The sequence below is a fragment of the Rhinopithecus roxellana genome, chromosome 13, assembly GCF_007565055.1.
Source record: "Rhinopithecus roxellana isolate Shanxi Qingling chromosome 13, ASM756505v1, whole genome shotgun sequence".
Taxonomy (NCBI): domain Eukaryota; kingdom Metazoa; phylum Chordata; class Mammalia; order Primates; family Cercopithecidae; genus Rhinopithecus; species Rhinopithecus roxellana.
The window spans coordinates 82011283-82038069 of NC_044561.1; the positions used below are offsets into that span (position 1 = coordinate 82011283).

The following is a 26787-nucleotide window of genomic DNA, read 5'->3' on the forward strand; positions in this document are numbered from 1 at the left end:
GGTTCACCAGTCTCTAAGGGGTGTCTTGGAGGCAGGGAATCTGCCCATTGCTTTTGCAGAAATCCTTAATGAAAAAAAGAGTTGGGCTCGGAAAAAAAATAACAAAGGGAGATGCAAACAATACTATCACTACGGCTAAAAAACCGACCTTGAACTGACAGAGAACTGGGCATGTTTGAGTAAGGAAGGATAATTGCTATTTCTATATGAAGTCAAAACGAAATCTGAAAAAGATTCTCTGTCCACTGAGTTTCTCAGCATTGTTACTTTTCACATATTTCTACACCTACGTGTTTTTTCAAATTGTACTAGGTGTGTTGCTGACACTGCAAACTCGGTCATTTTTGCAAAATAAAATAAAAATTGTGAGATACGTTTCTTAAGTTACTTCAAAAGATAAATATTAACACTGAGAATCCAGAAATCATTTGTCTAGTAATCTGCATAAATAAAAATAAGGGCCAAGTGGGGTGGCTCACGCCTGTAATCCCAGCACTTAGGGAGGCTGAGGAAGGTGGATCACTTGAGGTCGGGAGTTCGAGACCAGCCTGACCAAAATGGAGAAACTGTATCTACACCACTGCATGGTGGCACATGTCTGTAGTCCCAGCTACTTGGGAGGCTGAGGCAGGAGAAAAGCTTGAACCCGGGAGGTGGAGGTTGCGGTGAGCCAAGATCGTGCCATTGCACTCTAGCCTGGGCAACAAGAATGAAACTCCATCTCAAAAAAAAAAATAATAATAATAATAAGGAAATAGGGCCAGGCGCAGTGGCTCACACTGTAATCCCAGCACTTTCGGAGGCTGAGATGGATCATTTGAGGTCAGGAGTTCAAGACCAGCCTGACCAACATGGTGAAACTCCGTCTCTACTATAAATACAAAAATATAAAAATTAGCTGGGCACAGTGGCAGGCACCCCTAATCCCAGCTACTGAGGAGGTTGAGGCACGAGAATCACTTGAACCTGGGAGGTGGAGATTGCAGTGAGCCGAGATCACATCACTGCACTCCAGCCTGGGTAAGAGAGCAAGACTCTGTCTCTGGAAAAAAAAAAAAGAGAGAGAGAGAGAGAGAGAGAGAGAGAGAGAAAATAGGATATGGCTGCTTTCGCAATTCTGAAAATACAAAAAAAGGATTTTTTTTTTTTTAAGGCAGGAAGATACACAAGTTTGGGTCCATAACCAGAATCACTTTTCACGTCCAGACTTTCTGCAATAAACTCCACTCCACCTGTATAGACCTGGACCTGCAAATTCCATTGTCAAGGTTGCTCTCTGCACTCTCAGGAAGAGGGCCGATGCATTAGAAGAGACCCACCTAATTCACATGAGTTGTCTGGCACTGCTTCAGAAAATATTTATGTCATAGTCCTAATTTCTATGGGTCAACTCAACAATTAAACCTGAAAACAAATTCCAGGCTTGAAACTGACCTTTAACCGACATTCCCCAAATAAGCTGAAACACTTTTGCTTGCTATTTAACACTGTTCAGTCGTGACAGGTGAATTTTCAACTCTCAACCTCATGACACCTTTAACTTTTCAACTTGAGTAATCTTGATCAGAAAGCTGTATTTTATTGATATAAATAGCTTTTTAAAAAACAGTATATTTTAGCCCTTTGTACTCAATGATTTATTTAATGAGAGAAATTAGAAATGGCAGTATTATCTTTACCATTATTTATGATAGGTTCAGGAATCATTACTATAGAAGACGAACTGGATGCTAAAAATGTAAAATATAAAGGAGTCCATCCTCATTCCCTGTAGTTGGTTGAATAGTGTTGTTCCCCTCAACCCGACAAACTCATGTCCTCCCAGAACCTCAGAATGTGACCTTATTTGGAAATAGGTTCTTTACAGACATATTAGTTAAGGTTCCCGAGATGAAATCATTCTGCATTTACCGAGGGCCCTAAATCCCATTTCTGATGTTCTTCTAAGAAGAGCAGACACAAAGACACAGAAGAGAAGGCCAAGTGAAGACAGAGGCAGAGACGGGGCTTATACTTCCACAAGCCAGGAGCCACCAGCTAGCGCCTTCAGAGGCAAGGGCCCTGCTGATGCCTGGATTTCAGACTTCTAGCTCTCAAAACTGTGAGAGAGTGCATTTCGGTTGTTTTAAGTTTGTGCTGCTTTGTTACAACAGCCCTAGGAAAATAATACACTCCAACCCCTGATTTTATTAAAATATTTAAAGCCCAATTTCATCTTTCAGAGTCTTCTGTGTAAAATGAGGGTGCTTCACAACAGTAGACCTATAAGGGTTCTTTTGAACTGAGACCCCTGCTCCATAGTTCTCAAACCTAAGAAGTTACCTGGATGTGTTACAAAGTACTTATGCCTGGGTGCCACTCCCAGAGGTTCAGAAATAATTGCACAAGGGTGTGGCTGGGGCATGGGTATGTTCTAAAACTCTACATGGGATTCTACCATGAGCCACTAAGGAGAATTTCTCCTGGCATTTATGAGTTCATCTCCTTGAACGTAGAAGCATCCAGTCCAGAAGACCCATCAGAAAGATACTTTCTATCCTTTAATGACCAGGTTAAATAAACAGCACTGTCCTGCAATATAATGAGGACTGTTTTGCTATGGCAAGTAGCAGGGAGCAGGCTCCATGGGTGAAGCCCCAGCAGGCTGACGCCTGGCACAGAGACAGGGCCATGTGGACTTTCAATGGACAATCCAGCAACATATGGCGGTTCCCCTGGTTTTGCACAAGCTGGGGGTTTCCTGTCCCAGGCACAACAGGTAACATGTCTCGACTGATTCTTGTCAGGAAAGTGCTTCTGGGACAGGACAGGTGAAGCACATTCTCGGTAAAGCCTCAGTAGTAGCGGTGTTATGCCACTGTGCTTTGGGAGCCCAAAGTCATCACTGCAGTCTTTCCTCCCAGGATAAATCCAGTCACCAGTGACAACCTAGCCACTATATCTTTCCAGCCCTTTTCCGAACTGATGTAAAACTCAAGCAATCACACTTTGGGAAGCACTGCCTAGAACTCCAAGTGGCACCCTCCAAATCTAAGCTGACCTCCTGGAAAGATTCTAAATGGATGTCTTAGGAAATATGCAAGGAAATACTACCTTGCATATTTCAGCTTGCCAAAGAATATCCACAAGGAATGGCACAGTCAGGCAACCACTTTCAACACAGCTTGACCAAGAGAATTGGTGTCAAAAGAACGAGAGGCTGAATGGACATTCTTAGAGGCTTAATCCTCTTGAGATAAAAGCTGAGAGCCCTTTTCACATGGAGCTTAAGGAGACTAGTTTTGCCAGGATGGGCACGTGGGGTGGGAAAAGTACTGGTGGAGTGAATGACTGAAAGAGATAGTATTCTGTCCTGAATCAACAAGCATTTAAGGAAATTCCTTAATATCCCCATTTTTATTCATTTGACAAATTAAGTGCCCACTCTGTGCTAGGTGCTGTATTTTTATGACATTTAGCATAGCTGCATCATCTGCTAAAATTAAAACTCACTTAATGCTGAAAGGTAAATTTAGTGTAAATACAAACAAAATTGTCAATGTGGGAAATTTTCACTTTGGGGATATAAGTAGTTCAAAAGGCAGGCTTTCTCTCCCAATCTAGATAAGCATCACTTTGCTCATGGCCTGAGTGTTTCAGGCAAACTAACCTGTATATTAGGTCAGGAAGTATTTCAGGGAAACTGACCTCCCAGCAGTCCAGCTGGGCTCAGGTCTGCCCCACTTTATAAAAGGTCTACCTCTTGGGATGAGCTGCATTTGAAAATCCTTGCATGCTGCCCACCTCTCCAGGCCTAACCCAAGTGAAAGGAAAGGCAAGCTTTGTTTATCATTGCTCTCAGAAGCAGCCTTGCAAAGCCCATCTTCTTTTATGATGTACACTGATGTTTAATTGATCCGGACATCCTGATGCAGTTGTCTTTTTGGTAAAATAAAAGAGGCAGGGTAGGCCGGGCGTGGTGGCTCACACCTATAATCCCAGCACTTTGGGAGGCCAGGGTGGGTGGATATTTTGAGGCCAGGATTCAAGACCAGCCTGGCCAACAGGGCAAAACCGTCTCTATTAAGAATACAAATTTAGCCGGACATGGTGGAACGTGCCTGTAATCCCAGCTACTCAGGAGGCTGTGGCACAAGAATTGCTTGAACCTGGGAGGCAGAGGTTGCACTGAGCCGAGATTGTGCCACCGCACTCCAGCCTGGGTGACAGAGTGAGACTCTGTCTCAAAAGAAATAAACAAATAAATAATAATAAAATAAAATAAAATAATAAATAAAAGAGGCAGGGCAGTGAAACGGAAGGAGTTCAAGGGCCCAAATCCCAAAGTCTAAGTTCAATTCAAGATCTAACACACTAGCAACATGGCCTTGAGCAGGACACCTTTCAAGTTTCTCTTTGACCACTTGTAGGGTGAGTACTAATGTTTACCCTGTAAGACTGTTGTGAAGGTGAGAGATGAGGGAGGCTTACTGAGGGCAGGGATCCCATCTTTTGTGGTTCCTGGTATCCCAGGATTCAGCCCATGTAAAAGTATTAATTAATTAATATAATTAAGGATTTTATATATAATTATATGATATATAATATATATTGTATTAATACATCTAATTATATAGTACTTATATACAGAAAACCATATATTTATAGATATAAAAATTCATCTTTGATTTCCACCTGGATTCTTTAGTGAACAACAACTAGACCAATAAAAGGGGTAGAATATATTCACAACAACAGATCATACAGGCTATGGAATACTGACTCTGTGTTTGTGGGTGGGGGATCGGTGTGTGCCCGGGAGGGTTTATATGTAAATCTAAACACAGAAAACTCGCATGCTCCATAATAATGATTAACAAAGCAGATGCCTTCAAAGTGATAGCAGACTCTTTAAGGAGGAGCCTCAGCCAAGATGACCTCCATTTTGGGGTGATAAGCAAATGAGAAAGGGAAATGAAGAGATGAGAATGCTGGCACACTGGATTCCATTAGCACAGAGGAAGAAGCACAGTCCCTTGGCATTAGAAGGAACGCCAGGGGTCACAGAGGCAATAACTCCTTCCACGATGCCTCTTTTAGAGAGCCACAGGACCAGGCAAGGTGGCTCATGCCTACAATCCCAGAACTTTGGGAGGCCAAAGCGGGCAGACTGCTTGAGCTTGGGAGTTTGAGACCAGCCTGGGCAACATGGTGAAACCCCATCTCTACAACAAATACAAAAATTAGCCAGGCATGGTGACGCATGCCTGTAGTCCCAGCTAGTTGGGAGGCTGAGGAAGGAAGATCACTTGAGCTCAGGAGACAGAGGCTGCAACAAGCTATGAGCACAACAATGTACTCCAGCCTGGGCCACAGAGCAAGACCCTGACCCTGTCTCAAAAAAAAATAAGTCATGGTTCCTGCCATGGTTCAAGCACTCACACCTGGAAGATACTGAACTTGGTTTTGCTGAAATGAAGAGCTAGAAAGTTGTTTTGTTACTGAGCTACACTCTATAATTAAGCTCGATAAATATTCTGCCTGGTATATGGCAGCTTCTCAAATATTTAAAGAACTACTGTGCCCTTCTCAGGCTAAACATCTCCAGGACCCCCTCATTCTGATAAAGATACGACTTCACAGCTTCCCACCCCCAACTTCCTGTGACTTCCCAGATTCCACTTCAGCCATGTCTTCTCTTATATTTCTCTTATACTTCTTCTGAAATGGCTGAAGAGCAAATAAAGACATACAGAAGGATCCCACACTGAAGAATAGCACTCCTGGGCGCCTAAAGTTACTACTGTAACCTTCTCATCAATTCAAGGAACAGCTGTAACAAACAGCTGTCAGTCATAACATCTGGGTGTAGTTACACTAAAGCAGCCCAAAGTTTCCTTATAAAGCAATCTCACGTACAAGAGAGCTTCCCACAAAATGAAACCACAGAAAAATGTTGAAGATAATTTTAGTGTATTGAGGAAACTGGTGCCCCCATTGGACTCACTGCTTTCAAAAGTGTTCCACATATATGTGTGTATGTTTCACAAAGCATGTTCCATAGAACATTAATTCTGTTGGCTGTTAACAGGAAAAATTCCATTTTCAAATAAATGATAAGTTATCTGAAACTCCAGGATCACACTTTTAAACAATTCCTTTGCTGAAAGTCTTCTCCAAGTCTTCACTATGCTTCTATGCATTATGCATACTGCAGAGAGAGACAAGGATCACGCAGGGCTTGGCAACAAAATATGTATTAATTGATGTATTTTCTGGGTGGAGCACTGCAAATAACACATTTTGGAAAATGCTGCATTAGCTCATCAATACTTGTGAGGCAGCACACACATCAGGGGAGGTCTGCCGCCTGGTGATCAGGTGCCCTGCAACGTCTTCCACTGTGAGCAAGTAAGGGTCACTAAGGGCACACAGGCCCCCCCCAGGCACAGACGTCTGGGCCTTGACCAATGAGATCTTCAGGAACACTTCAGCAGCTGTTTTGGATATTTCTCTATGGATTTTCTCATGGGACTAAGTGGAAGTTGGAAAAGTATCATCAAACTCTTCTTGAGATTCCTTTTTGATAAGGTAACCATCCTTCTGGATTTGAATCTCAATTGTGTTCTCAAGTGGCAATTTCTTGCAGAAACTAACGTAGCAGTACTACCGGGAAGTACTGTCTTGCAGGCGTTGCAGCAGCAGTGTACTTGTGTGGGTCTTGGTCCCAAGTGGCTACCACAACTCAAGGAAGGTATGCAGGTCCACAAGAACAGACTGAAAGTGTCCACTCTTCCGGGGGCTCATCTCACAATGGCACTTTCTGTGATGCTGCATCCCCATTCTCTCTACTTCTGTTCTTCTTTGAGTTTGCATTGTGAGGCTCCTCATAGCTGGTTTGGAAATGCTGGGGCTTGTGGGGGCCAGCACAGAAGACCAAGAACACTAATAATGTTCACGTGAATGTTATTATATATCACAGATAAAACTGAGTGTCTAGTATCTGCTTGGAACTTTCATAAATGATTTCATTTAAACTTTAAGACAATCCTATTGGGCAGTATGTCTGCTTTCCCAATACAGAGACTCAGAGAGGGTAGAGAAACAGAGCAAGGAGTAAAAGAGCTGACACTGAAGGCTGGTTCCAAAGCCCCAGTCTAATTGCTACATTTCCTCAACCTTCAGGGGACAGCCTCTGGAATATTTCTTTTCTTTGGAATATTCTAGAAGGAATGCAGCCCATACAAACACAACCAGCATGTACTCACACAAACAGTACACTCCAACAAAACTATTAAAAAGAGGCAGGCAGACTCTATCTTAAATTAAACTACGTACTTGCTTTACTCTACCAAATGCAAAATCTCCAAATAGTTATGCCAAAGTCACAAACATTTAATAAAGGGATGATGGTCAAGAACTTAAGAGATCAAAGTAGCTGCAATGATGGACAAAGCAACAGTATTAGCAGTGCCAAGGTGTGTGAGGCCCTCAAACATGAATTTCATGGGAGGTCCCTGGGTGGGGAGAGTACACTGCCAAGGACAGAACAGTAACACCTTAACAAAGTATATGGCTTTGCTAAGTTTTTAAAAAATTTCCAAAGTTTTTTTTTTTTAATGTCTAATATTTTGGCACAAAATAGGCACAAAGCATTTTTTTTTTAACTGCCAACCATTGATGGATCAATGGCAGGTTGTTGGAATTACAATTTCTTTTAAAATCTTTTTCTTTTTTTTTGAGACACAGTCTCGCTCTGTCCCCCAGGCTACAATGCAGTGGTGCAATCTCGGCTCACTGCAAGCTCCGCCTCCTGGGTTCCCGCCACTCTCCTGCCTCAGCCTCCCAAGCAGCTGGGACTACAGGTGCCCGCCACCACGCCCGGCTAATTTTTTGTATTTTTAGTAGATATGGAGTTTCACCATGTTAGCCAGAATGGTCTTGATCTCCTGACCTTGTGATCCGCCCGCCTCGGCTTCCCAAAGTGCTGGGATTACAGGCGTGAGCCACTGCACCCAGCCTTTCTTTTAAAATGTTAATGGCCAATAACCCAGGTTGCTTCTAGCCATATTGCACTTCTTTCTGCATAAGGGAGGATTTGAAACCCTGGTACTTAATTATCCATTTTCTTATAAAGAAAGTATATAAGAAAATACATTTGCATTAACTTTGGGGAGAGTCAACTACTCCCAGCAAGGGATGACTGTGAAGAATACTGAAAAGAGAAGAAAGAATGAATGACAACGTAATTTCCTGGTTTCTCCTCAATAATCCTTTATAATTTTAACTGAAATAAATTCAGAGGCCATTAGACACTTCTGTATCCAAAAGTAAATGCAAGGGAAAAGTATCCAAATGACTTCTTGGTTATCTGTAGTTTGGGATCATCTACATTTCTATTAATAAAAATAACAGGGAGCCATACCAGAGTTTTCAGAAAATGCAGACTAAAAACACAATAAACATATCATTGGGGAAAATGTTTAAAATAAAAAAACTCTGCATTTTAGAGTAAAATATTATCTGAATGCATAATATATACAATAATTGCTCTACCATAAACTCCTTTTTCAAAACCAGAGTTCATCACAAAAACATGAGTTTAAAAAATTAATCATGCCAGGAATTGCACTGCCATAAAAGCAGGCCATTCTTTTCTGCTTATAAACAACAACAAAACTACCACATATGCACATGCATGCCTCAGTACCTTGGTGCAATGGTGTATCTACTTGTATAAATATTTAAAGTCAGACCTTTGAATTTATAATGAAGTAGTACACCACTTTACAAAATAAGGTACTAGTAAATTCAGATGTATGACAAATAGAACTCTGTACAGAATACTAATTGCTGCTGTTGCTATTCTAAAAAGAAAAAAAATAATGATATCGTTCAGATTCCACCTAAACAAGCCTAATACATGTGCCGAAATCTTAATAGGTCTTGATGAAGCCTGATCGGTGCAATTTTTAAATTATCAGACAGGCTTTGTAACTGAGGCAAACACAAGCTTCCTATCTGGCATTTTTCAAAAAATTATCTGCTTATTTTAATATATATATTCAATTACCACAGGAAAGAAAGAGTAACATCAGAAACATCTATAGTTTGCTATGTAATGACTGGGTGTTCCCCAGGGAGATGGACCTTTTCACACAGACGCAGGTGCTGAAAGGGTACATGATGGAGGATGTTACAGGTGTAAATATATAACATGGTGATGAAGAATTCAATAGACACAGTGATTTTCCACCTTAGTTTATGTTAACAAAAGTATATATGTTCTGCTCTTAGGATTAATCTCCTGCTCCAGCATGCAGTAGCTGAATACATGTGCTCTTAGTGGGGTCCACAAACCACTGATGCTAAATCTTGTGTCTGAAACTCTTAGGCAACCATAGCTTTACCTGTGATTGGGATATCTGCAGCCATGTTTTCTTTCTTGCTCTTGTCTCCACAGCCATTTGAAACTTCTAAAAATTGAATGCATAATAATAAAAATGTATTTCAAAGTTAAGGAATAGATCCTTTGGGTGTTTAATTGCCATTCCTTTTATGTTCAATGTTTTCTTTTTTTTTTTTTTTGGTTAATGTATTTCTTGTCTGAAATAATACTGTTCCTAAAAGGAAATCTATTCTAAAATTAAGGTATCTCATAAATAAAAATTTAAAAATTAAATTAAATTAAGGTGCCACTATGTTGCTTTCATGCAAAATAATTGGGCCTGACATCTATCAAATTTGGGTGGGACATAAAATAAGTGAGTCTCACATCCTGTACATGTACATCAACTGGAGCAATTCCTGAGGAATTCATAACTGTCTTGGAAAACCATTAAAGCAGTTAAATGGCATGTCTTAGCGGTAGTGCTAAAATAATCACAGTTTCTGGGTGCTCAAAATTGGTTATTAAATTTGGGGGGCATAAATTCATTGATTCTTAATCAACTGTTTAGACACTGGTAAGGTTCTATTATAATTAAAAGGAATGTTTACAATTACGAGTAAATCCTATTAAGTGATATCAACAACTTCACAGTACTTTATGGAATCATCTTCATCTTTGTGGGATCAAAATTATCTACTGCCAAGCAATTAGTTTTGTTAAGATTTCATAACTTCTGAATACTTATTTTATTAGAAATAAATTCACTAGAACTAAAGACTTACAGTTAGATTTCCCATTCCTGTTAGACTAAAGGAGAACATATGTATTTATTGGAAGGTGGTATAAAACAAAAAATACATTATGCATATTAAAATCAGAGGTATTCACTAGTCAGTGATATTCTATAGGTATACCTTGAGAAAGATGATGATGACCCTGAATGCCTTTTTGCTACGGACAAACACTTTAACAATAGTTACCTTGTTCCCTTGTAGGAACGCTGTTGAGCCATACAGCAGGTTTGGCTTCCTTTATTCCACTACTGTCATTCAGAATAGACGGCAAGCTGCAAGATGATTCACTACTGTGAATAGCTGACCTATGGCCACACTCTTCTGCAAGGGCTTTTCTCAATAATGCTGTTGCCTACAGTGTTTCAAAAAAAGCACAAAGAAATAAAAACAAACTGTAGCCACATTCCTCTTGGTCTCAAAGACATAGCCTTCAAATATAATTTTAAGTTAAGCTTTACTTAGGATTTGTTTCCTATATTTAAATGAAATTAAAATGTCAAGATAAAATAACACCTGGTTATTTTCTACTATAATCTAATTCTTTACAAGTTACCCTCAAAATAATACACTTTTTGAGGGCTGAATCTTATGTAATGCAGAAATGTTCTTCTGCTTGTTAAGTATGTATATGAAACCTGACCACCTCTGTTAATCTGGGCAGGTTTATCCTCCCTTCGATATATACAAAAGGCAGAGAGCCTCAGACCTCCTTTCTGAAGGAAAAAATTATTCTTTCATTACATGAATCCTATTTTCTAGGCATGTCAGACAGAATTACTTTGAACTGAGAAAAAGATTTGGAAAGATGTGACCCTGCCATATCCCGGTCCTCCTAAAAATGACCCATGAACTTCCCCTAAATAGGAAGATTGCAGAAAAATTTGTGGCTGAAGAGGATGCACTGAGCAGAAAGATAACTGCCCTTATTCTAAATCCCAATCTTCAATCAAGTACTAAGATGGTCTGCACTTTGCCTGTAAGTCGTCTGGGGATCTGGGGAAACTCACCCACCACACTGCCTATCTTTTTTCAAAGGCATTGTCTTACTTATAATACCTCACGTGTCCTGAGCAAGGAGGACGACACAGGTTTTTTTCAGAGCCAACCCTAGAGGTGGAGAAAAGGGGGCAATTCACAGGGCCTGGGTTAGTAGCCATGTCTCTTGATTTTCAGGTCAGTACTTTCCCCTAAGAAATACAAATATGCTGGTAACAAGAGTTAAACTTTTAGTAGGTAACCACTGGTCACATTATCCCGCTGCCAGACTGTATGTTTCTCTCATTTCCTATTGATAGGTGGCAATTTCCTTAGGTAGCTGGAGAGGAAACCTCGGTGGTGATGGTGACCCACAGGTAGCTGACAATGACAGTAAATACTGGGTAGTGTCCAACCCAATTGTGGGAAATGCCCATGAGAGTTTAAAATTAATATGAAGAGCAGAAGTGGACAAATGTTCATAGGTCATCATTAGCCAAGAGTGAAGTGGTAACAATGTAACTATCCAGTGAACAAGGTGGAAAAAATAACCTTCCTTGTGATTAACATGAAAGAAGGTGAAGACACTCTGACAGGGAAAATCACTAAAGCAGAGCATGGAAGGTCTGGCCTTGCATGTTTGGCATTTCAGACACTTTAAAGCAACTACCTTTAGTCCTGACATCCCTGCAGGGTTCTTGCCTTCTGCCCTCCCTAGTACTGGCTGACCTCCTGGACCCATGGTCTACCCTAGGAGCTGGAGTAGCTGATTAGGGGGATTTAAGGAGTTCTAGTCCTCCTGGCCAAAGAACTTGGTGTCAAGTTAGCCTTGCAGCCAGGACCTTTCTGTGGTGCAGTTCTAGTGACCAGGGGCTTTTCCTCTATTTCTAGAAACTAGTCCCTGGATTTCACTCCACTGCGATAACTGTTGGGATGACTCGCTCAGTATTCCCATTTCTGCTGAGTAGGGGAAAGGCATAGGGTCCTGCCCTTGAAGGCCAGGCCAAGGTTGGTTCCCATCACTGTCCCCATCCCAACTGCCTAAACAGACCACTGCACCACTGCATCTGTTTCTGGAATCTACTACAAACACCTTTCTAATGAGTCCTTGTATGCTTGACAAGAATACCGCCATTGCCAACAGTTCTGCGCTGAGCCCTCTTTTCCACGGTGAGGTAAATAATGTGGTGGGCACACTGCACTGCTAGTTTAATTTACTTTGTACACAGACGCTCCTTGAGTTTATGAAGGAGTTACATCCAATAAACCCACAAGTCGAAAGAATTGTAAGTCAGAAATGTATTTAACACACTTAACCTACTGAACATCACAGTTTAGCTTTGCCTGCCTTAAACTGCTCAGAACACTTACATTAGCCTACAGATGGCTAAAATCATTTAACACAAAGCCTATTTTATAATAAAATGTTGATTTTCACATGTAACTTGTTGGATACTGTACTAAAAAAGAAAGATAGAAGTGCTGTATGGGTACTTGCAGTATGGTCTCCACTGAATGCCTATCACTTTCACACCACCATAAAATCAAAAAAATGTAAGTTGAACCACTGGAAGTCAGGGACTATCTGTATTTTATCCCATTTATCTTCACTACTCAATACTTATCTCCAGGATTTCTGTTACTTTTTTGATAGAAATGTTTATAAAAGAACCTATCTTTTAAGATAATTCCATTACATTTTCAAGATGTACTGTTTGCAGATGTTCCAGAAAAGTGTATTTCTAAGGAAACCTCCAATTTGAAGGAGTTTGCAGTCTGAGACTGACGACACTAACACATAGAGAAGCTCAGAGAACAGTTAACAGGTTGCTTTATTACATCTCATTCTGGGACTAAATGGGTTCTGCAAATTGGAGCTAATTCTCGGAAAAAATGTCACTAGACAACAATTTTACCACAGGCTTTCTGATAGTACTTATGAATGAACTGTGCATGGGTTTCAACTTACCTGTTACTAATAAAGGCTCTCTTTTTGGAGCCCAGAAGAGAAAACTAGAGATTGTTTCATTGTTCTCAGCAGTCTGAAGCCTAAGTCAGTACCAACAAACTATCCCCTCACTTTTCAGCCTTACCAGGAGCCAGGAGAAAGAGCTTGGAAATTAAATGCCAGGGCACACACTGTGGAATGACTGATGTTGATACTTCCATATTTCAGACATTATGGGAGATAAACCGTTCTATGAATTATACCTACAGTACTATTCCTTTATTAGCCCAGTTCTACTAGAATTTTCCTCCATGTTCAGTTTAAATATTAATCTTGCTATGTCTAGAACCCCAAAAATCATCTAGGCTGACTCTTAAATTATATCAAAAAACTTACAGTTGTGATATTCAAATGTATAAACAGACAGATGTAAGATATTAACAGAAAAGACATTGTGTCCAAAACACCATTAAGAAAATTAAAAGACAAAAATTAAACTGCTAAAAAGGTAGTAACAAAATTTCCAAATTTATATTTAAAAAATTTTTGCAAGTCAATAAGAAAAAATATTACTAACCTAATAGAAAAATGAGCAAAGAACATGAGCTGGCAGATTATGATAAAAGAAATACAAATAGCTAATAAATAGGTAGAGAAAAAGTTCGACCTCAATTGTAATAAAAAGGTCAAATGAACAAAAAAAAATTGGATGTCATTTTCATCTCTCAAATTGGTGCCCCTAAAAAAAAAAGTTGATAGTATCTAGTTTCATAAAGAACTCAGAGAAATGTTATTTTCATCCATTACTGGTAACTCTGATGACCCTTCCAGAGTGAGATCTGGCCATGCATAGCAAAAGCCTGAAAGATACACCCACCTTTTGACCTAGTAATTCTACATCTAGGAATTCATTCTAAGAAAATATTATAGATATTTGTAAAATCTGAATTGCACAGATATTCTCTGAAACTTTTTTACTAGAGGAAAAATTAGAAACAAATGTTGAACAACAGGTAAATGACTGAAGTGACAGTGGACAGGGGACCTCTGTAAAGCCACTTGAAATGATATAAATAGAACATGTAATGGTATGAAAGAGTTCACTTTGCAGCAAATGGGGGTAAAAAAAAACACAAGGTTATGTATACAAATAAAGCAACCTACGTCTTTCAATGTTAATTATTATTATTATTATTATTTTTAAAAACAGAGTCTTGCTCTGTCACCCAGGCTGGAGTGCAGTGGTGCGATCTCAGCTCACTGCAACCTCTGCCTCCCAGGTTCAAGCAATGCTTGTGCCTAAGCTTCCCAAGTAGCTGGCATTACAGGTGTGTGCTATTACACCTGGCTAATTTTTCTATTTTTAGTAAAGACGGGCTTTTACCACGTTGGTCAGGCTGGTCTTGAACTCCTGACCTCAGGTGATCCACCAACCTCAGCCTCCCATATCAATATATTAAATATTAAAAAACATACACCATAATGTTAACAGAGTTATATATAAATAGTAGAATAGTAGGATAAAGGCCAGTTTTCTTTTTGTTTATCTTACTATTTCAAGATGTTTTTTTAAATGCTTGTTTTTGAAAGAAAACATATGCTAGCTCTAAAGAAATCCAATTTCTGCTATCGGTGGTACCAATACAAAAAGAAAATGAATGTAAATGCATCTGATAAAATTAAATCCCCTTCTATATGCAAACCAGTGCTACTAACACAGACACAGAAAAGCAAAAGAATTAAAAATCATGGATATGGACAGCAGATGATATTTTCCCCTAGTATGCAGATTTAACTGGCTCTTCCTCAAGGTTCAAGAATATTCCTCTTGGCCGGGCGCGGTGGCTCAAGCCTGTAATCCCAGCACTTTGGGAGGCCGAGACGGGCGGATCACGAGGTCAGGAGATCGAGACCATCCTGGCGAACACGGTGAAATCTCGTCTCTACTAAAAAAAATACAAAAAACTAGCCGGGCGAGGTGGCGGGCACCTGTAGTCCCAGCTACTCAGGAGGCTGAGGCAGGAGAATGGCGTAAACCCGGGAGGCGGAGCTTGCAGTGAGCTGAGATCAGGCCACAGCACTCCAGCCTGGGCGACAGAGCGAGACTCTGTCTCAAAAAAAAAAAAAAAAAAAAAAAGAATATTCCTCTTGGACAATGGAAGTAACTTCTTGGTGTTTATGCAAGCATCAACACTTAAGTTCTACATTAAAGGGAATGAAGGGATTTTACCTGTATAGCAATTTTTTTTTTTTAAATGGGAAGATATTCATATGACCCAGCAAATGAGTATTCAGGAGATAAGAACAAGAGAACAGCCCAGCATTTGGGGAAAGCATCTTTCTGGTGAATAAAACTGGTTTGTGTGTATGGTGGGGGCAGGACCCAATCTACTCTATGAGTGTCACCAGCAGATTGCTCTGCTGTGACAAAGTTCTCCAGGGCAGAAACAGGTATCACTTGGGAGAAAAGTAATATTAACGCACTTTGTATTTTAATAAAGCACCCAACTCATCTTTTTCTCCACAAAAAGTAATTACAAATTTTTCTGATTTAAAAGCAGGCAGTTCAATTATGTAATTGCCTAATAGGTTGTGTGGGCACTGCGGACCTTATCTGGTCTCCAGGGAACATAATCTGCGTTTCTGCGGCTTTGATGATGTATTTACTCAAGAGAAGGGATTGACTCGGGCTGACAGCACAGGGAACCACAGGTAAACATCATTTACATGCGGCTTTTTAATTAGCCATTTACCCAAGAGATCAAAGTAAATATTTCTGAGCTTCATTAGACTCTTAACCAAGTAGTTTCTAGTAGAGCTTTTTTAAATTTTGAAAATCACTTACTTTTAAGATTTTATCTAAAGAGAGAGATTTAACCCGTAGTATTTACTAAATGTGTAGACGGTTTCAATACACAGAAACAACTCAAAGACACTTTATTTTACTAACCGGAAAAGGATGACACGTAAACCAAAACAGTTTTAGGACTCACAAAAGCATTTTGTCCTTCAGTTCACAAGGCGTGCCCCACCTGCATCATTTTGGTAATACTGTTCTTTGGGACTGTGCATTTCTTCAATCACAACTTAACTGGATGGGAAATTACCTGTTTACTTCCATGTTGTTTTTTTTTTTTTTTGAGACAGAGTCTTGCTCTGTCACCCAGGCTGGAGTGCAGAGGTGTAATCTCTGCTCACTGCAAGCTCCGACTCCCAGGTTCACACCATTCTCCTGCCTCAGCCTCCTCAGTAGCTGGGACTACAGGTGCCTGACACCACACCTGGCTAATTTTTTGCATTTTTAGTAGAGATGAGGTGTCACCATGTTAGCCAAGATGGTCTCGATCTCCTGACCTCGTGATCCACCCACCTCAGCCTCCCAAAGTGCTGGGATTACAGGTGTGAGCCACCGCGTCCGGCCTACTTCAATTTTTAAGGATAGATTTTGTCATTAATCTATTGGTAATTTTTACGATTGTCCCTAAAATGAGATCAGAATGATCTAAAAAGGAACAAAGATCTCTTGGGGAAGCAGAATATAATTTGATTCATTAGGTATTAGTTGGACAGCAACCCCTCCTATTACTGGAAAAATTGAGTAGATTGGTTGTTTGGAACTTGGACCATGTTTTCTAATATAAACAGTATCATTTTAAAAAAAAAGATTAGATAGCAAAGGACAGCTGACCAACACTTATTTCACCCTTAAAACGCCTGAGATGTGATGTACTTGCAGTGAACAAGCATGGGAAAATAAGGCTGTTACAAGACAGTGCTAACTCAAAGGGACAATAAAACCCAAACAGTATCTTTCTTAAGATCTATGTTCATCAGCTGGGTGTGGTGGCTCACACCTGTAATCTCAGCACTTTGGGAGACTGAGAGAGGGGCGTGGATTGCCCAAGGTCAGGACTTCGAGACAGCCTGGCCAACATGGTGAAACCCTGTCTCTACTAAAAATACAAAAAAATCAGCCAGGCATGGTGGCACATGCCTGTAGTCCCAGCTACTTGGGAGGCTGAGGAAGGAGAATCGCTTGAACCCGGGAGGCGTGAGCCTCGGTTGCAGTGAGCCAAGATCACGCCACTGCACTCCAGCCTGGGCAACAGAGCGAGACTCCGTCTTGAAAAAACAAACAAACAAGCAAGCAAATGAAAAAGATCTACGTTCATCAGCAAAGAAGGAATGGATCTAGGTTATCTTTGAAAAGGGGCATGAAATCTGTGAGAAGCATACAGGGGGCTGTATCTATCTTTGTAATAATTTATTTCTTCCACCTAAGGAATAGGGGGAAGGGGGAGGGAAGGAAGTTTGAGAAGAGGGAGAAGAGAGAAAGAGCAGAAGAGAAGGAAGGTGGGTGAAGTGAGGGGAGGAAAGGAGGGAGAAGGAGGGGTAAGAAGATGGGGGAAAGGAGGAAGAGGAGGAGGAGGTCGGAAACAAATATGGTGCAATGGTAACAACACATGTGAATTTGGGTTGTGGGCATGGAATTAGTGCGTCCGTCCTATCACTGAATATATGTATGTTTGAAATGCTATAAAAAAAGAAGTCCTACTACTCTCTTAATTGTAGTGGCAAGTAAAGAGGGGTCTGAGGGGGACTGAAGGTGCTCTGGAAGGCTGGAGGGTGAATGCCAGAGGCTCTAGATGGCACAGCCACGTGGGCATGTGACTTCAAGACAGAGGCAGCAAAGCTTGACTCCAGAAGGTGCAGGTATATAATCCTTGAACTATGAGCATGACAATAATTTTAAAAAACCTTAAAAATAATCAAAGCCAGAATATCCTATATTATATATAAAGATGAAAAAACATGATTTGAAACAAGACACATTCCCAAGATGTTCAACCCAGAAGGCTGTTTCCCTGAATGTGACTTTTCTAGGGAATGAGGAAGGAATATGCCAATGGACATGCTCTAAACTTGGGCTTCTGGTTCCTCCCCTCATAATTTCCTTGGGAACTTGCTCCATCTGTTTCCATGTTCTGTTCAGCATCTTCAAATTCTCTCTTGGCACCAGCTCCCAAGGCCTCTCCTTCCTCTTGCCTGAAACACTGCAGGGCTCCCTCCTTCAATGTCTCAGTCCCAAACCAAACATGAAATTCCCTAAGGCACTGCAGAACTCCTATCACAGCTTTGTTCAAAAAGCTCCAGTGGCTTTTCAAAAGCTACGAAACTAAACACAGTCTCCCTGGCCTGGTGTTGGATGCTGCACACCATGGCCAGCAACTACTTCTTGAGCTCCTTCTCACCATCCCCAGACTTGAGTCCTCGCTTCAGCCTCAGGATGGCTCTGTTGCCTGAGTATGTGTTGGGTTTCCCAGTGTGCTCTCTGGCTCATAGCTGCCATTTCTTGTCGCCTCTGTCCCCTCCAACTCATACCGTCAAAAGCCTATCTTTTAAGGATCACTTCTTATGCCCCTGTACTCCCTCCATCATGACCTCTGCCTTCCTTGCTTCTCCAGGAGTCTTGGCTTGGTTCTCTTTCCTCAAAGCCCATATTTTTGCCATTTTCTTATTACATGCATCCCATGATGTCACACCCCAGAAGGAGGGGGGGGCCACATTTTATTTGTCTCTTTCCCTCCAGTGGATCTGGGCTGATATCTGTGTACAGTAATGGATGGATAGGTATTTGCTGAATTGACATGACTATACAGTATTTCTAAAGTATGGAGTGGAGATGAAAAACCAGAGTGTTATAAGACGCTTTGAAATTTCTTGGAAAATGAATGCCTACATAAAACATTATGCAAAAGGCCTGAGGTCAGAAAGTTAAAAACCAACCAACCATAAAACCTCACTTACTACTTTTCTTATTGCTGTTTTTTGCAAATACATAACATTTCCTCAAATGAATAACTGGCATATCTGGAGACTTTTTTTTCTTTTTTTTCTTTTTTGGAGATAGTGTCTCACTCTGTCACCCAGGCTGGAGTGCAGTGGCGTGATCTTGGCTCTCTGCAACCTCCGCCTCCTGGGTTCAAGCAATTCTCCTGCCTCAGCCTCCCAAGCAGCTGGGACTACAGGCGCATGCCACCATATCCAGCTAATTTTTGTACTTTCAGTAGAGACGGGGTTTCAACATGTTGGCCAGAATGGTCTTGATCTCTTAAGCTCGTGATCTGCTTGCCTCGGCATCCCAAAGTGCTGGCATTACAGGCATGAGCCACCGCACCTGGCCAAAACTTTTCTTTTTTTTCTTTTTTAAATAAAAATTACTAACCTTGCTCTGTGGTCCACATTTGTGACTGGGAAAACTTCAGACAGTCTAGCTACCTACCTCTTCTTTGAGAGAATTATCATGTTTTTTCAAGGTGGCAACATGCTGACCCACCGGTGCCCTCGGTACGCCTGAGTCTGGTGCTTGTCCAGGTCTATAAAACAGAAACAGAACACTCACTATAGATTTGTAATATTATAAGATTCCTACTTTTTTAAAGGCCTCAATTATGTTAGTAGAAGGTGGTTTATCCAGAAAAGTCTGGAACTCAACATATTCTGGACTAAGTGAGTTTTGAGTCCAAGTATCATTTTTTTTTAACTTTTAAAAACTTTGGTTATTTCATTGCTAAGTGAGTGTTCTCAACTTTCGCTGCACACAGAACAACCTGGTGAGTTCTGCACAATCTGGGTGCCTGGGGCCACCTCTACAGAGTCCAGGAAAAATGGTCTGGGGTGCGGCTTGGCCAGTGGGCTTTTTAAAAAATTTATTTTAAAATTTTAATCTATTTATTTATTTAGAGACTGGGTCATGAGACTGGCTTTCATCATGTTGCCCAGGCTGGTCATAAACTCCTAGGCTCAAGCAGTCCACCTGCCTTGGTCTCCCAAAGTGCTGAGATTATAGGCGTGAGCCACCATGCCTGGTCTGGTCAGTGGGATTTTTAAGGCTCACAGAGTGATTCTAAAGTACAACAATGGTTTTGAATCACTGCATAGATGGTCAGTCTTCCACATGTAGTCAAGAGAAAAAGATCACATTTTCATCTCGACAGCAGTTGTTTTGTTACACTCTTACCATGGTCTACTTACAGTTTTTTAAAAATTAAGATATTAGGAAAGCATTAAAAAGTAAGCCTATACTGCTGCCCAGGCTGTGGTATTTATATACTAAAAGGAACCAGAGTTCATTAAAGAAATGCCCTATTCAGGTCTGGGGCAGGAAACGCACAAGATGAACCTGAAACATCTTGTGGGTACCAGAAAGTAAGGAAGCTCTCAAAGGTGTATCAAAAGAACTGAAGGTGGGGAGGGGATATCTTGAGGAAGCTCCCACTGTCAATGATGGGACGATTTCAGCCCCAAAAGGATACTGACTGCAGTGGACTGACACACAGGGAATACATGAAAATCCTTGAGTTCATCTAAAAATAAATAAATAAAATTTAAAAAATAAAAATAAAAACCTTTGGATTCAGCCTTAAAAGGAAGGAAATCCTGTGACATACTACAACATAGATGAATCTTAAGGGCATTGTGCTAAGTGAAATAAGCCAATCAGAAAAGGACAAATACTGTATGATCCCACTTACATGAGGTACCTAGAACAGTCAAATTCATAAAGACAGAAGTTGAATGGTGGGTGCTGGGGCCTGGGGGGAAGGGAAAATGAGGAGTTGTTTAATGTGTATAGATTTTCCATTTTATATCATGAAAATGTTCTGGAGATCTGTTGTACAACAAAGTAAAGATATTTAACACTACTGAACTGTACAGTTGAAAATGGTTAAGAAGGCTAATTTAATGTTTTTTTAAACCACAATAAAGATAAAATAAAAATAAATTGTAAAACCTTTGGAGGCTGGTAGGGCAACAATTCATTATTCTGCAAATTGGTAAATAAAGAAATAGAATAAAGCATTTATCCTGCTTTTGTGGTCAAAAAATACATTTCAGAGTCACCAAGTAGCTGATAAGGAAAAGTTCTTCCAATAAACGCAGAAGAAATGATCAAATTAGAAAAGTCACCATTTTGTAAGTCCAAATTAATGAACGTATCTAGGAAATGGTCATAATGTTGTGAAAATTACATAATAGTAAACTTCTGTACTGGAGTCATCAACCTTCTGACATTTGAACCCACAGATCGGTCTTAGTATCACTAACCACGGGGTGACCACGCATCATGTGCTGCCCAATTTTAAGTACCAGCACCACCCATGACATTTTCTTGCCAAAATAACTGGCCTGGAACTTAATCACACATTTGGATCTAACCACCAGTTTACAGGTAATAAAGAGTAAAGAGGAACTGGTTAAACATACCAACCAAATAGAGCATGTAAATTCTCCAGGATAAGTGACCCAATTCCTTCAACAAATCAATACTATAAAAAAAGGAGGGAGGGAATGTTACAAAATTAAAAGAGATTTCAGAGACATAGCCAATTGTAATATGTGGACCTTATTTGAACTCTGATTCAAACAAAACAAATATAGAAAAACATTTTTTCAGATAAGCAAGGCAAACTGACAATGACTAGGTATTAGATAAACTGAAGAATTTTGTTGATTATGTTAAAATGATAGTATTTTAAATCCTTATATGTTAGAGATATAAGTATTTGTGAGTGAAATGATATGTTGTCTGTTTTAAACTACTCAAGGAAAAAAGCGTTAGGGAAAGAGATAAAACAAGACTGATGAAATGTGAGCAGCTGGTGGGTCTGAGTAATGGGTATATGAGACTTCAAATGTTCAAAAATGTCAAGGTAAAAAGTTAAGTGTATATTAGCGTCTGCAACTTACTTAGAAATGTATAAAAATAAGAGATTGATGGAAGGATGGATAAACAAATATGAGAGTGCAATAAAATGTCAGGAGTACAATCTGGGTGGTGTGTATACGGATATCCACTGTATGATTCCTTTTATTTTTCTGTATGTTTGAAAAATTTTGTAACAAAATCTCTGGAAAAAGAAGTAAGTCTAGATACAGTTCAGAACCTTCCTTAATAAATCTTAATTGTTATAACTTGTGCCTGACCTAACCCTATTTTTTTCAGGACTTGAATAAAGTGAGATCAATCATTGGAATCCTTTGATTCTAAGGCTTCTGACTAGTTTGATAGAAAGACCTTTCAGCAACTTGCCTTTCTTGGTTACCACCGTACCGCAATGATGTCATTAAACTACCCAATTCCTTTGTTTTGACCTTTGCATCTATATTTGGTTTCTTAACAGACTGCCCTGCTGGGAAAATGCACTGACCAGTCATCAGCAAATTCTAGCCCATTCAGCAGGTATATTTATTATAATAAGCAAGTCAACTATGCTTTTTGCTTGAAAGCAAGTTTAACTAGGATAAATTAAATTAGTTAAACAGCTAAGTGAGTCAAATTATCAACTAAGTGAGTCAAATTATCAAAGAACGGTCCCTCTAGTGTCTAATACACATGATTTTCTGAAGAAGCAAAACCAAGTCAAGACTCTTGTTACTAATACACCACCCAATTGCATCTACCCTTTGGGTCCCAGCATGAAAAACTAGCTAAGGTTTCCTATAATTATTATACTTATTTCCCACAAAAGGACAACATTGATTAACTGACTTGCGCAAGTCAAACAGAAAATGAGCTGTTGAAGGAGGTACAGCACCTAGGGTTTATGACTTCTGAACAACTAAGGCAACCCTTAAAGCACAAAAGCAAGCCGACTTGCAGATTTCTTTTGGGATAGATCAGGTAAGAAGTGCAAGAGCCATGGCTTCCTTAAATGGAGCTTTGCCCATGGCTCTACAAAAACATACCACATCAGAAAATGTGCAAAGTGGTACAAAGGATTTAAAGGAGATTTTTCTCTTTTTTCTACTTTACGTTGGAAAATTTAGAACATTGATCACACACAAAAAAACAAAGTTTAATGTCAGGTAGTTCTTTAATTAAAAATGTAATAAAGGAATATGGTTTAAATTGTCTATAATTAATTTCATGTACTTGAAAAGGCTTCCAATTAGAAAAGTGAAATTTTTTTTTTTTTTTTTTTTTTTTTTTTTTTTTTTTTTTTTTTTTTTGAGACAGAGTCTTGCTCTGCCACCCAGGCTGGAGTGCAGTGGCCGGATCTCAGCTCACTGCAAGCTCCGCCTCCCGGGTTTACGCCATTCTCCTGCCTCAGCCTCCCGAGTAGCTGGGACTACAGGCGCCCGCCTCGTCGCCCGGCTAGTTTTTTGTATTTTTAAGTAGAGACGGGGTTTCACCGTATTAGCCAGGATGGTCTCGAGCTCCTGACCTCGTGATACGCCCGTCTCGGCCTCCCAAAGTGCTGGGATTACAGGCTTGAGCCACCGCGCCCGGCCAGAAAAGTGAAATTTAAACAAATCTATCAGCATTTCTTAACTTTAAATGCAGAGTAATAAATACCCTGAGTTTTATTCTGAACACAGGCAGACTAGAGATTTTTATATACTATAATCCAAATAATACAAAGCTGACTCAATTTTTCAGTATCAGCCTGAGAACACAATTGGGAAACTGTATCTGAAGGTAGCCACTAATATAGACAATTAGTTGCACCTGGAAAAAAATAAATGGATGGTCTCATTATGTTTCTCATAAGATAAAACTACTTATTAATCATTTTTATATTAAAATGTTTTCCAGAAGACAATAATGAGCAATTTTTAAATCAATTTCTCTAAATAACATGAATTATATTTTTATAATTCATAATTGTCAAAAACAATACCTTGGTCTTCCACATGATAATAGTAAACCTTGCATATGACTTTTTGTTATTTTTTTTTTTTTGAGACAGCATCTTGCTGTGTCACCCAGGCTGGAGTGCAGTGGCACAATCACAGCTCACTGCAGCCTTGACATCCTGGGCTCAAGTGATCCTCCCGCCTCAGCCTCCTGAGTAGCTAAGTCCATATGTGTGCGCCATCACACCTTGCTAATTTTTTTGTATTTTTTGTAGAGATGGGGTTTCGCCATGTTGCCCAGGCTGGTCTCGAACTCCTGAGCTCAAGCAATCCATCTGCCTCAGCCTCCCAGAGTGCTGGGATTACAGGCGTAAGCCACCTGGCCCATATGAAGGTCTTAATCCTTGATATAACATAAATCAATAATGATGACAAGAGTGGTCTGTTCTTTTTTTCTCTTAAGATGCTTCATTTTGTGAGCAGGAATTCAGAAATCTTCACATTGTCTTCTAGAGCAGGGGTCCCAACGCCTAGGCCATGGACTGGTACTGATATGTGGTCTGCTAGGAACTGGGCCACAAAGCAGGAGATGAGTGGCAGGAGGGCGAAGCATGAGCTCCGCCTCCTGTCAGATCACAGGGAGCATTAGATTCTTACAGGAGCAAGAACCCTATTGTGAACTGTGCATGTAAGGGAGCTAGGTTGCATATTCCTTATGAGAATCTAATGCCTGATGATCTGTCACTGTCTCCCATCACCCCCAAACGTGACCATCTAGTTGCAGGAAAACAAGCTCAAGGTTCCCGCTAATTTTCCATTATGGTGAATTGTATAATTATTTTATTATCTATTAAAACGTAAGAATAATAAAGTGCATAATAAATGTAATGTACTTGAACCATCCTGAAACCACGCCCCTGCCCATACCTTCCTAACCCCGGTCCGTGGAAAAACTGTCTTCCATGAAACCGGTCCCTGGTGCCAAAAAGGTTGGGGACTGCTGCTCTAGAGTATGCTATGGGGGCAGATGTCTCATTTTACAGATCAAGATTAAAGAGACAGATGTGAGCTGCTGCTACACCAAACACTCCTTTAAGGATTATGTAATCAGTCAAAGCCTTTCCACCCTGCCTGGATTAGAATTCTATGACACCAGGCTGGGTGTGATGGCTCATGCCTGTAATCCCAGTACTTTGGGAGGCAGAGGTGGGCGGATCACTTGAGGCCAGGAGTTCAAGACCAGCCTGGTCAACATGGTGAAACCCCATCTTCTACCAAAAATACAAAAAATTAGCAGGGTGTGTCGGTGCACACCTGTAATCCCAGCTACTCAGGAGGCTAAGGCACAAGAATCTCCTGAGCTCAGGAGGCGGAGGTTGCAGTGAGCCAAGATCACTCCACAGCACTCCAGCCTGGGCGATAGAGCAAGATTCTGTCTTTAAAAAAAAGAAAAAAGAATTCTATGACACCAGAGTTATTAACCATTAAAGAATAAGAATAAATCATTCTCTCCAAACCAGTGTTTCTGCAATGGTTGATCAAACTGGCCAGGTGACGATCACAAAGCAGACAGGTCTATTTCACTTAGACTTGGGGTTCCCAGCAGGCACTTCTGGGTGCTAAGGGGCACAGAGGACGCCAGAACCAGGAGGGCAGCGGGGGAGCCTGGTGACTAAAATCCATTAGGAAGAATCTGTGTTTAAAGACCTGACTACTGTCTCTCAAAGGTTACAAACACTTGGCACTTTTTTCAAGGCTAGACAGTGAACCAGTGATAATGAGTGTGCGTTAAACAGCATCCCCAATCACAACATATACAGCAATTCTAACTGTAGCAGAACATAATGCTGACAGCAGAAAACATTCCTGACTTCTTTATCTGGCTCTAAAAAATGACTGTGGTAAAGAAACAGTTTTGAAGACTCCAGATATTAATTTTAAAATTTGTGGTGGTCATAAAGTAGGATCATTTCTTATGGAAGACTGATTTACACATAATTGTAGATCAATAGTCATGTAAAACACCACCTTTCATAATGGAAATCAATGCTCTATTATGAATGCTGAGAAACTCTAACAATCGTTAGTCTAGTAGGTGCAGACATCATGGCTTATCACCCATAATCACAGTTTGGCAGCCTAGGTTAAGAGAGTCACAAAATGAATCCTTTTTTTAAACAACTCAGTTTGCACACAGAATTATAAATGCATATATCCTTCCCATGCTACACACCACAACTGTGGTTTATGCCAAAGAGTATATAAACAGATATAAAAGGCACTGAGAAAGAAACGGGAGATTCGTTAAAGAGCCTTCTAAGACATAATCACCAAATGACCTAGAGAGCGTAGAAGAACTCCTCCCAACCCAGCTTCTTCCACTACGTTGTAAAGGATTATTTTAAGACTGTGGTTTTTATTCTGCATGATAAAAACTGCAAGAGGGTTTTCTTGCATTGCTCTTTACTGCCTTAGGTTGAAAAGCTACTGACGGGGAAGGTCATTTCCAGCATTTCCCATAGCTTCAAGATTACTAGTACAGATGCAGAAGGTAACGTAAAAACACAGCCACTTAATCCAGTGACGTTTTCTTGTGACAAGGTCCCTTTAAAGACTATTATCCTGATTTCCATCCACCCTTTGAGAGAATCCAGTGCGTACTAGATTTAAGCGGAATCCTCTAAATATCCTCCCTATTTATATTTTTAACATAAAACAGCCTAAGTGGCACATGACAGGTGAGGAAGACGGCGCTATGTGTAGGCTAAGCAGACCCAAAGCCATTCACTCGCTCAGCCAGCCAAACAAGGTCCCTTCAGAGGGGCTTTCACAGACATGCATCTACTGACCACTTCTGAGTAATAATCTGTTCTCTGCTAGTAAACAGTGCAGATGTATTTTAATAAGAGGATTGTTCATAAGAGGATGTCAAGCCAGTAAGACTTGACTTGCTTTTCATAGCTGCTACCCCAGGTAGGAATCCTGGGAGCTGATGAAGGACAGCTTCTCTGTGAGCTTCAAGGTCTTCTTTCAGAATGTCACTGTGATTACAGAGCCTA

General features: G+C 40.3%; 1 protein-coding gene across 4 annotated transcripts in view; it reads right to left on the bottom strand.

Annotated features, from left to right (window-relative positions):
• The window catches only part of KIZ (kizuna centrosomal protein), a 122584-nt gene that overhangs the window by 22257 nt on the left and 73540 nt on the right, over window positions 1–26787 (bottom strand). For 2 of the 4 annotated variants that reach the window (XM_010369108.2, XM_010369106.2), the window contains exons 7-9: window positions 19371–19464; window positions 10351–10516; window positions 9390–9455 (exon numbers count right to left, since the gene is read on the bottom strand). In XM_010369108.2, coding sequence (XP_010367410.1) covers window positions 9390–9455; window positions 10351–10516; window positions 19371–19464 — 326 coding nt within the window. The remainder of the gene's footprint in view (window positions 1–9389; window positions 9456–10350; window positions 10517–19370; window positions 19465–26787) is intronic. The other 2 variants (XM_030914896.1, XM_010369107.1) reach the window with 1 other exon arrangement.